General features: G+C 41.0%; 2 protein-coding genes across 4 annotated transcripts; both read right to left on the bottom strand.

Annotated features, from left to right (window-relative positions):
* Positions 1-4,222: 4,222 nt before the first annotated feature.
* Positions 4,223-6,770, bottom strand: malsu1 (mitochondrial assembly of ribosomal large subunit 1). Its single transcript, XM_040164545.2, has 4 exons — positions 6,250-6,770; positions 5,354-5,529; positions 5,181-5,262; positions 4,223-5,087 (listed from the first exon to the last, which is right to left on the bottom strand). The coding sequence occupies exons 1-4, from the start codon at positions 6,560-6,562 to the stop codon at positions 4,933-4,935; spliced, it is 726 nt and encodes a 241-aa protein (XP_040020479.2). The 5' UTR covers positions 6,563-6,770; the 3' UTR covers positions 4,223-4,932.
* A 71-nt stretch (positions 6,771-6,841) lies between these two features.
* smpd5 (sphingomyelin phosphodiesterase 5) lies at positions 6,842-11,081 on the bottom strand. Of its 3 annotated transcripts, none has more exons than XM_040164539.2 (9): positions 10,854-11,081; positions 10,530-10,627; positions 8,727-9,946; positions 8,503-8,578; positions 8,274-8,414; positions 8,103-8,192; positions 7,939-8,002; positions 7,669-7,828; positions 6,842-7,234 (listed from the first exon to the last, which is right to left on the bottom strand). In XM_040164539.2, exons 3-9 carry the CDS (start codon positions 9,846-9,848, stop codon positions 7,136-7,138), a joined length of 1,752 nt encoding a protein of 583 aa, XP_040020473.2. In that variant the 5' UTR covers positions 9,849-9,946; positions 10,530-10,627; positions 10,854-11,081; the 3' UTR covers positions 6,842-7,135. The 3 variants fall into 3 exon arrangements, with proteins under 3 accessions (XP_040020473.2, XP_077951233.1, XP_040020474.2); XM_078095107.1 differs by having other exon boundaries at positions 10,530-10,612; positions 10,854-11,078; XM_040164540.2 differs by lacking the exon at positions 10,530-10,627.
* Positions 11,082-12,121: the final 1,040 nt, after the last annotated feature.

Here is a 12,121-nt window from a genome sequence, read left to right as displayed (position 1 = left end):
GGCAAAGTGGAGGTACGTCTCAGCCGGTTTATTATAAAAAGTAATGCAATAAATTCAACACTGTGGACCACTCAAGTTACAAGTAATTTTTATTTCACTCTCCTCAAAAAGAACAGAAGCAGCCGACATTGAATTAAGCACACGATTTGTACTTCCCAATACTTCAAAAAATATTTAGATTCCTGCCTACCAGTAGAGAGCAGTGTCACTCCATCAGTGAATGACACACATCATACACTATGTTCAACATATACGTACTAGTGCAAAGCAGCACTGATTGTAAAGCCAAACGAGCCAGAGTGAGACAGCGGGTCAACATTTCAATAACATGTTTTAATTCAGCAGTGACAACATTACATAACAAAGTAGTTTAATTTGACAAAGTTTATTCCGCGCAGCACGAGTCCCTTTGGAGTCAGTCAAAGACGTTGCAGCGGCTTTGTGGTTTTGATGAGTGTGTCAGCGTCACCACAGTGGCAGCCCATCATACCTACAAGACACGCAGGTATTTAGCAGCATTTTAAGTTTATTTCAGTTAAACTACACATTTATGGAAATACTTTTCTTGAATTTCATCTCACGTATTCTATAATCTAATGCAAGACCATACATCAAATTGCATAAACCTGACACGGACAATACAAATGAGTAAATAGATGAAAGCATTACAGGGTGAATAAAAAAAGCTGCCTTTTGAAGTAACTTACATGATGTAGTTGGATCCTGGGATACTTTCTGTGCCGTCCCTCGTGAACACATCAGAAAATACTCTATCTGGGGAGTCCCTCTTTCCATACCTATCCATTAAAAAAGAGCCGAAGCAACTTGTCAATTATTCTTTGTATCTGCTTGAAAAAATGACACGAACCAACAGCATGTCATAGAAATTGTAAAAACTAACCTCTGTCTCGTGATGAGATTTATGTAATGTCTTAGTGCAGAATAATATCTGGCGAGCTCTTCGGGTGGTGCACCTTCCCGGGGACTGGCAGGCTTGACTGGATATGCGGGGATGCCGGAGTCAATCCAAGCCAAGAGGCAGAGAGCCAGAATACTCCGCGACATCACAGCTCTGAAGCAGATCCTGGATCACAAAATGCATAATAAAACTAAATATTATTCAATGTAACAGTGCAAAAATCTGCAGCAATCGCTTCATATTGGACTGATACTCAACCATGAAATATTATTTACTTACATTCAATCAAAAAGTGTGTCTTTGAAATAAAAAGGTATGAAATAAAATAAACACACTTACATTTTAATGCAACCCTTGAAAATTCGGCGGTAGATGATTTTCTCGCTGTTGAAAGCTCCTCCTTCAGATTCCCAACATTGCCCATGTTTTATACTGTGTGTGTCGGATAAGGAGGGGGGACATTTCTTTCACTCTTGTTGTACTCCTGAGAAATAACTACTCCCCCATTAGTTTACTACTGCCTGAGGGTGAACGAACAGAGATACTCCGTTACAGCATTATTATTGTAAGGTGTCACAGAATTAAATTAATCCCAATGTTGATTAATTTACGTATGAGTGTATATGTATTTTTGTATATGTATATGGGGGGAAAAAACAAAACAAATTTACTGCCTAAGTCAACCAGCACTTTGGTAATGAAGTCATTATTCCTAAATTACTGAAAATGAAAGTTTAATATTTCAAGTTTAATATCCCATAAACTCACAGATGCCCACATATTTTATTTATATTATTTATATCTATATTATATTTTATTTACTTCTGAATGTAGTTATTTTATTTATAATCATTCAAAGAAGCTGTTACATGTTTTAGTCGTTGAAAAGACTGCAAATTGAACTTCTATTCAAACTTCTGATGGAAAAATAGAGGCACAAGCGGAGACAATCTCAATTAATGTAGAATGTCCACTTAATAGTCACAGCCAGCATTAAACGTTTCAATAAAACCGATGATGTGTTTCTTAGAATGGTCGGTGACGGTCCGTTATTTTCACATTAGGTTGAAATGTGTTTCAAAAGATAATGTTTCATTTGACAGTGAATTGCAGAGGGGCATGCACATCAGCAATGTATATCTCTCACCTCAGTAATGAATATGAATACGAAACAGTGGCCTAAAAAACACTACCGACTGACACACGGTCGTATTAAGACAATAACAAAACTATTTGACCAAAGCAAGAGGCACAGCCCCAAATTGCACCAAATCAGTCAAGAAAGGGCAGTAAAGCGCTGAAACCCACAGACTTTCTATTCCAGGTTGACAGAGTGCGCAAAAAGCTTTTAGTCCCTAATTTGTAAGATTACTTTGATGGAGACTATTTTCTTTGAAGAGCACTCTTGTTAAATTTGACAGTAGATTGGTGCTGTCGTTTTCCTACGACAATCACGTGAGAACTCTTTTCCAGAGCAACATCACAGTCTTATACGACATACGAACACACACACACACACACACACATATATATATATATATATATATATATATATGTGTGTGTATATATATATATATATATATATATATATGTGTGTGTGTGTGTGTGTGTGTGTGTTCGTATGTATATATATATATATATAGTTTAGATTTTCTTTTTCTATATATATATATAGATATCAATGTGAAACCCTGCTAAAATATTCTGTTGAAACATATACAGTAGGAATGTAGCACATTTCTGTTTATTTTTGAAAAAGAGAAAAAAGAGCTGCCAATAACTGTGATTAAAAGTATGTATGTATATAAATATAGAAAAGGATTTTGATTTTACAAGACAGCATTCTAGAATTTTGCGAATGCAAGAGAAGACGAAAAAACAGCACCAGTCAGACATGAGTATATTTCGATGGCTTCCTCAGGTCTAGTCAGTATCAGTAAGTGTGTTTTAAGTCGGTGGGGTGAAGTCCACCCAGTCTGAGACTGGTCTCCATATCCTGATGAATCCTTTGACATTGTCACGCAGGGTGAAGGTCAACTTTTCCAAAGGAAGAACTTCCAAAATCCCCTTATGCCAACCGTCTGCAGAAGTGATATCTTCTGAAATCCAGAATCCAACAATACGATAGTATTCCAATCAGTTTAGCGTTTTTTCTACTCCTTGCATGCCCCACTTTGTCTGCCAGAATACATCAAGGGGGCGAAAGCTCCAAGTCGTATCCGGAAATCAGGGAAACCACTTCCTCCTTCACTTCTCTCCAAAATGTTTATATATTTGCACACTCCCAAAACATGTGTATATAAGTACCAGCTTCCGAATTACGTTTACTACATAGGGGAACCTTAAATCTTCTTTCTCTGTCTGTGCTACACCTCGCCCGATGGCGCTTAGAAAGCCCCTTGAGTGCAGGGGCTCAGTAATGTAGTGTTTAATACGGTTGATGTGCTCTTTAATACACTAGTCTGTTCTCCTAAAAGAAATGCTTTCCACCGGGTGAGCCCCACATACTGCGACAACCCACTCTTATTAAAGTTTATTTAAAAAACATCTTTTACTTGTTGCTTTTACACTAAATGCAGTACTAGAATTACTTTATATAGTGAATTTGCTTTTATCAGAGGATTGAAGATGAAGTGGCATTAATTCCTAATGAATTTCATACGGGGGAAAAGAATAAATAGTAATAATTCATTTTTTGTGCAACATGTGGTTGAAATACACTGATGGAAGTAGGGCTGCAACTAAAGCTTTACACAGCAACACAAACCCAACTCGCTCAATCTCCTCCATCATGGAGAACATCAGCACTACTGCCATTAATGGCCACACACCAGTGGGTAAAATGACTGTGAGGCTGATGATAACATTAAAGCTCACAGACACTATGGCACTCTTTTCCTTCACTTGATTAAAATTTCCCTCAATTGTATCTCTTCTGTATAATCTCATACGTGTCAGCATTACAAGTTTGAAACATTTTTATTGGCTTTAGATGAGAAATTTTTGTATGGGAGGTAAATATGAAATCTCTATTTGAGAATCTTTTTCGCGTGAGTCATTCTTTGCACCATGAACAAAAACATTCTAACCCCAAAGTCCCAGCAGGCTCTGTGTTGGTGGCTCATGCCTCATTACATTTTGCATTTAGCTAATGTTCTCACACAGCGTGACTTAAAACAAGTAAATGAGCCGGAATGGTCACTTGAGGAGGTGAAAAGGTAGAATAGTTGTTAGTGTCCGCTGTGTGTGCACTAATTCATCAGTGCGTTTCCTCCTCATGTCAATAGAAGAATAATTGAAAAATCCAGTTTTATAATTTAATCAAATCATTTAGTACATTGTTTTAGGCAAGAACTCCAAATGCTGATGATTTGCAGAAGAGAGTTTTAGACTGCAGAAGCTTTGTGAGTCGCCCGAGTGCGAATAGACCCACTCGTATTACCGATTCACTGAGCAACTTCTTCGTACATGAAAGTGAATGCACATCAGCACTTACACCTTTGGCAACTCCACAAATAATGTCTTCACAATACATTTGCTCTCCCCGCACAGCCAAAAGGAATCTTGTACAGCAGGTGAGCCAGTATGTGTAGTGATGTGCTTCAGCAGAACTTTTTAGTTCAGAAAAAAAAAGAAGAAGAAAAGAGCATCCACTCTTTGTACTTAGTACCTATAATAAACAATTCAAATTCACTATTGCAATAAAACCTTTTTTTTTTTTTTTTACTTTCATGTAGAACATGCAAAAGATATTTAGGGTGGTTGTAAAAGAATTTAATTTTAACCACCACAATGTCAAGAATCAGTTGAACATAAATACCGTTACTATACAGATACCACCTGTCGTCCTCTAATGGTTAAATAACGGGAAAAGAAAGGTTAATTATTATGACGGGAAGAAGTGCTTACAAAAGTACTGTCGTTTAAACCCTTTCCATTTCAAACACTGCAAAAAGAGATGATGGAGGAAGTGAAAGGAAGCAGTTGAGTCTGCGCAGCGCTCAGATGATTAGTCACTTTGTGTCTTCAGCATCGTAGATGAAGTCTTCTGGCAGCGTCTCGGTGGGCATGCTCTTCAGCTGCTCATCATACATGCGGAGAGTCCAGAGTTTCTCCAATTCATACACGTCTCTGGTCTCTGGTAGCATGAAATGAACGACCATATTTCCTGAGACCGAGAGGAGCAAGAGAGTGAACACCAGTGGGAACTCGTTCAACAAACATCAAGTTATACAAGCAGCAGTCTCTCAGTTCTACATACCAAAGTCAATACACATCCAGTCCTCTGCATCTTTCCCTTCAATCTTGACAGACGGAGCTCCACTTTTCTTTAGAAATTTGGACTAGAGAACACAATGCATTGGGATATTTATAAAGCAAACACACGTTGCACATACTACTACCACTGATAATGAGAAGACGCATGTTAGTTACCACTTTGAGGGCATAAAGGGCCATTGCGCGGATGTGTCTCGTTGAGACGCCGCTGACAACGAGGAAATACTCTGTGTATTTGATCTGCTCCGGTACTTTAATCACACAGATGTCCACTGCGTTCTCCTGACGCAGTAGAGACACCAACACGTCAAGAGTGAAAGCTTCAGGGGCTCCTACAGAAAACAAGTGATAAAACAATATGACGGCAATGCTGTTGTGTATTCCTTTTCATTAAATGCTTGGTATATTCGGGCTGAAACCGAGAAATGTCATCACATGCAAAAAATCAAAGCAATGTAGGGTGAACTTTTTCATTATCATTCAATATTTTTTTAAATAAAAAAACATTAATTTGGACGATTTTTCTGCTTTTTCTTATATCAAACTACATATCTTGGGGGTTTTGAATAGTGATTTAAATCTATTTGAAGACGTCCCATTCAGGTTGTGATAGTTCTTTAAAAATATTTCAGGAATCTGATCGGAATCAGAATCTGAGGACGGAAAAGTTATGAATCTGGAGAAAAGCAACATATTAAATCAATAATTCTAATAATTCTTATTATTCTTAAATGTATGCCAATGCTGACAGGTTTGTCAATAAAACTAAAACAAATTTTAGGTTGTCGTAAACTATAATGTTTCATTGATCAAATAACGCATTTGTTACATCAGAAGATGTAAAATCGATGATCGAACCCAACAGTGCAAAATACAAAAGGTAATCAATGTACGATCACATTTAAGATGATTGAAAAATGTCTTGTGAGTTTAATCAATTAGTATTATCCGATAAACGCAACTTGGATACTTGGAAACGCATATTGGATCAGACTGTGATTGTTTTATCGATGAGCTCATCTATCGGTCCAGTAGCCATTGTAGCTGCTTACTTTGACTGAGGGTCCCGCTGTCCCCGTCCATGTCCTCCTCATGGGACATGTCAGTGCTGCTGTTTGAACACTCGTCGCCCCCCCGCAGCGGCGAACACGGTCTCTGAGCCGCGAGGTGTCGGGTGAGTGACGTCACGCGGTTCCCGTGACGGCATGACAGGAGACTTTCTTTCAATCTTTGAGCGCAACACAGGTTGAGACAACGAGCTTTGGGGACAGAACCGATGCTTCTGAAAACAAGCGCTTGCTCCACAAAAGCGCTTCTTTTAAACACCGATGACACCAGTTTCTTAGAGCTGCTGAGAATATTCATGATTTTAACTACAATGATAAAATATCACCGCACTGGTCCTTTATAACTGTGTGAGCAGACTCTTGGCAGGAGCTCTGATGTCCTCGCGATCATGTCGGAAGCTACAAACCGGAAGTGGCTCTGGTCGTCTGCTTTTCATTGGCAAGAAGTCTTCTTCGTGGGTCACCCACCTGAGATGAAAATAGCGCGCCCTCTGTCGACCAAAACGCGACCTCAGGCCGTCAGGCGGGCATTGGGCCCGGTCAAACACTGTTACTTCAAATGAAAACCAACACGGTGTAAAATGAGTTATTTACATTTATTTGGGTAAGAAAAATATCAGTGAAAAATCCATAGAAATATGTTCTTATACAAAATCAATACCTCTGCTCGTAACTGGGCATTATATAAAAATTGTAAACATATAATTTTAATAAATCCATATTAATTTTACCTGAGGCATAAGTAAAATTGGTGAAATAAAACCCAAATTCAAGTATGTTGACAAAGCATTAAAATGATTGTACAGATCATAATAATGTCCCTACTGTATATTTTGTTCCCTTTGTTTGTGCGCAGTGCTGTTTGATGTCTTTATTCCAAAGAGTCCATGATAACGTTGAGTCTTAAACCCACAGGAATATGGTCCGTTAGGCCGGCCAGCTGAGTTATGAAGGTAACTTCCTCAATTTCCTGGATGGAGACAGAGAGCGGAATGGTTTTTTATCATGTTTTATGCTTTCTACAAGGGGACAACTTGCTGTTATAAAATACTTTTTCTATAACTACTGACTCTAGTTTTTCCATATTCAAATGGTCAATTAATTATTTGTGGCATTTCAAAGTAACTTAAGAGTAAGAGAAGCGACCAAGAACAAGGAGCAGACTTGTTACTGTGTCGTGTGTTGTAACTGTTGTAACTTCTGTCCAGCATGGAAGCGGGATTCCTGCTATGTTGGTCTTCACCGGGTTTTTTTTTTCTTCTTCATATGAAGCGTCTTCGGCGGGGAGCGAAGATATTGCGTGTGTGCAGACTGTAAAGCTCTTGTGGGCAAATTGGGGATGTTGTGCATGGGAAGGGAAGTGCATTAGTATAGGGAAGAATAAAAACACACAAGGACACATACGGTTCGGCAGTGTTTTGAAATGGAGTTTTCGCGGTACAAGATGTAGTCGATCCGACGTCCGATCCACGGCTGGCCAGTCTCGGGGTAAACCAAGGGGTGGTCGTCTACGGGAACAGGAGGGGAGACGTAGCGCTTTCTCAGATCCTCACTCTCCAAAGTTCTACACAGATACACAGTAAAGACAAGATCAGCCTCAGTGAATGAACAGTGAGTGAGTTCAGGTCATGTCATGGTAGTTGCTCTGCAGGACTCTGCTGGAACCGAGTGCACCTTTGTAGTTTTTCCGGGGTGTTTATGTCATCTTCATACAACGTTGGCTGCTCCAGCAAAGTACCTTTAGATGCAAACCAATGAAATACATCATTATTTATCATTGTTTGTCTTGTATCTGTGTAATATTGGCTGTAGTCTAATGTTTTAAAAAAGGTACAGACCAATGACCCAGGGCTTCTCTTTTCCAGGCCCTGCCCTGCAAGGGTCTCTATATTCCTCAAATAGATGGTGATTTTGTTCCAGGGTGTCATCTAGACAAACACGCAGAGATGTACAACATTTGTATTCTTTAAGATGCTATCAGTAAGTAAATACATTTGCCAGAGCCTCACCAGGGGAGCAGTTATCAAAGTTGAAATCTCCACACAGCACATCGAAAGCAACGTCCTCATCAGGCAGTTTGGTGGCCGCTTGAAAATCCCCAATCCACGTGGTAACCAGGTTTAACTGCTCACAGCGAATTTCTCCATCCCCTGATTAAAGCAAACACAGACCAGCCATCACAGAACTATCTTCTATTTTTCCTCAAGAAAAATACAAAACGTTTAAAATAAGACTTACCCTCTGGTGCATGGAGATGTGTGCAGTTAAAATAGCCAACCACTTTCTTCTGTTTCTGATTCTGGCCGATTAGCACCTGGACATTTAAAAAAAAAAACAATCTATTTTTTTTTACTTTACTCATACTGTGACAAAAGACATAAGCAAATTAATATGGATTGTGCAACACCAAAAATGACAACTGCATGAACAAGAGGCTTAATACATGACATTAAGAAAAGCACCTTAGCAGAGAGGAGGCCCTTGGCAGCCAGTGCGTCTTCCCCGCGGCTGTTGGGGAAGCACTGGTACTGGGCATCAAGCACAGGGAACCGGCTGGCCAACAACAAGCCACTGTTGAAGAACTTGAAAGAGGAACACCTGCACGGCGGCTGGCAGGCATACACGCCGACGTCATACAGTATGTGTCCATACACGGGTCTCAGCGCTTGGGTGAGTTTCTGGGCTGCCCGCTTATCAAACACCTCCTCTAAACACAGTATGTCCACATTGGCTGGAAACAACGAGGACACTTCCCAGGGTACGTCATCCTGTTGCCGGAGACCCTGGGAGAGCAAAGCTCGGGGAGCACTGCGGTGACCTGCTCCGCCCTGCTGGTTGGAGATGTGATTGGCATTTAGAACGGGAGATGGGGATTCGGCTGAGGGCTCTTCTGTATCATCACAGGGCACACAGACAACGTCACTATTGGACTTGGGGATTGAAAAATTGACCTCAGCTGAATCAGAATGATGACTCACTACGGTCTGGGCATGTTTATCCGTGGCCCCATATGAAGAGGAGTTAACGGAGGGAAGAATGCTGTAGGATGGGCTTAGCGTTCCACAGCTGCTGGGGGAGTCAACAAAAATGCGGATATTGGGTCGACAGACTCCCTGCACGATGTGCTGGCCGATGACAGTCGCCCTGCGCTGGGTGTGCCCTAGGTTGTTGAAACGAGCAAGGCTGTCAGGCAACAGGCACAGGTTGGCTGTGGCAAATCCAAACGATGCCCTTCCTACCAGCTCAAAGCCCCTGTGCGTCTCGTTCTCTGGTGAGGACGCTGTCTCTCTGTGGTAGGAAAAGGGCCTGCGGCAAGCCTGAAGAGGTGCCCAAATAATAAATCCAAGGAGACCCAAGGGGGCTGTGGCGAGAAAAAGAATGAAGAAGATAATGGAGCCAAAGAAGACCTTGAGGGGGTGGAGGTAGCATCCCTGCTCTAGCCGCTGGCTTCGTTCCGGGGTGGTGGACTTGCACAAAGCAATTATGCGATCAAGAAACCAGAAGCAAGGCAGGACAAGTGCCCATCCCAAGGCATGGATGCCTGCAACAAACCCATTAGGAAATGGAGATACCTGCAGGGCCATGCCTTTGCCTCTTCTCTAAGCAACAATCAGGATGAGCAACATCAGGACGTTCTAGCCTCATTCCAGTGCAACGTTTCTCTCATGGGCTCCAGTGGACACTAGTGGACAGGGGAAAGAAATAACATTGTCATGTGATGGCTCTATTCTCTTAAATTACATTGACATGTACATGTTGGGAGTAACTTCCTTCTCACATTGGCTGCATGTCTGTACATGCAGTTTGGGAAAATATGAAATGCAATACAGTCCGCTGCAGTCAGACCAGCTTACTGCTCTGATGCAAAGAGAAAAACATGGTGCAAACAGCACAAAATCCAGGTGTGACCATCTGCAGTGTTGCTGGCAATGTGAGCCTGAACACCACACCTTGGTGAGTATTTACAGATGAATTAGGGACTGCGGTTATCAGGTGTGTCAACATTCAAATGAAACACTGACAATTTAATTTGAGAAATAATATCTCAAGTACAAAATATTTACATGTGATACAATTACATTTTCTGGATACATTTAACAGTGAACATCCAATCATTATGGTTTCATAGAGGACCTGCTACCAGCCTTTGGGCTGTGACTTCAGGAAGTTGCAAACTTCATCACACTGGTTAAACAAAGTCCCCGTTTAAAGCAGGATACCACATTGTAGTTGACAGGTGAGGAGACCTTTCGGTGTCATCGTACCTCGTCAGTAGTCACCATAGACTGAATGGAGCGGGGCACAGGCACTCATACAGGTAGGTTTGACTCGGTAGTACCCGGATCGTCTGTGTACAGGTAAGCTGTGAGGACAGTTTCACAGAAACGGTGTGTGTGTGTGTTACCGTACAACGTTGCCGTATTGTTACAGCACCTGGCCATGACACCTCACGTTCTACACGTGTATAATATATATAAATAGTCTACGGACATTTCAATGATCTCAACTGAGAGTCGCCACCCGTTACGTAACGTTAGCTTATGTTAGCTTAAATCACTCGGCTAACATGGCAACCGAGATGATCTTACCTTAGCACGAAAACCGGGACACTCCGTCTGATGGACCCGTACAGCCAACAGAATACTTATTCATGTGTTTATTCGACATCCGTTCATTGGGTTGTCACGTGTAAAAGGAAATTAACAATTTCCAACTTTAGAACAAAATATATTCGGTTAGGTTCCCTTTATAGTAAAGCCGGTGCGCTCGAGCTCTCTGCGGCTCATCACAAAAGCGTTATTAAGCCACGCCTTAATGGCGACGTCATGGCTCGCCTGTCACGTGACCTTACCTGAGGCAACTTGTTACAGGTCAGTGTGCTTACTGGGTGTTCCACCACTCTTTCTTTGGAACAGATTAATGAGTAGCCTTATGAAGATTATTTAACCTGCTGGAACAATTAAATAGTGACGTACTCCCGGTGGTAGATTTTAGTCCCTCAAATGATAGAACTCCATTTTTCTAAATTCAACATGAATCCAACGTTTTGAATTCCCACTGAATTCTAAATAAAATGACAGTTTAAAAATTCAATCTGTCATCTGTCCTAACCTGCTCATGTATCAGGTTTTTCAGGTCTGGCTCATGACACACTTTCATAGTTCATAATCCATAAAATGGGCCATACAGTATATACCTTTTGCTTGGCAGGCAGCGGCATATTTAAAGGAGTATTTCTTCAGCAGAAAGGTTGTGGATGTGCAGCTTCAATATAGATCCAAATGTATTTAGAATAGATTTTGTGTGTTAAACTCAAAGTACTTTTTAACTTTTAACTAAAATTACGGTGTAATTGTCACTACCAACAATACGATAGTGACTAGCAATGAGAATACACAAGAGGAACATTTTCCAGATCTTTTCTCAGCCCATTTCGGTTAGCAGTTGTTTTCCTATTATCTTGCCACTGCCCTAAAACGCTTTAGCCATCTTGTGCCATCTAGTGGCAAAGAAAAGCAATTAGAACTGGAACAGTCAGGTATTTTGATTTTAATGACTACACTACACCGACTTTAACAGCCTGGATTAGATGTTCATGTGTGTCCACCAAAGCAGCAAGCAAGGGTTTGCTCCAGGTCCATTTTGGGGCTCCCAGTTGTAAAAAAGACTCAGCTTTCAGGTCAGGAGACAGGGAGGAGATCAGGAGAGTCCAGCGAGACCTGCTTCAACTAGTTCAAAGTCCTCAGCTGTCTCCCCCACATATCCCACCTTACAAGCACAGAACCCTCTATATCAAAGGGCTCTTTGGATTTTTTAAATTCCCCTTGCTGGCTTGAATGTTAAACTGGAAACGCAA

This window comes from Gasterosteus aculeatus, chromosome 20, assembly GCF_964276395.1.
Source record: "Gasterosteus aculeatus chromosome 20, fGasAcu3.hap1.1, whole genome shotgun sequence".
Lineage (NCBI taxonomy): Eukaryota > Metazoa > Chordata > Actinopteri > Perciformes > Gasterosteidae > Gasterosteus > Gasterosteus aculeatus.
This window is presented reverse-complemented; position numbering and strand designations above follow the sequence as displayed.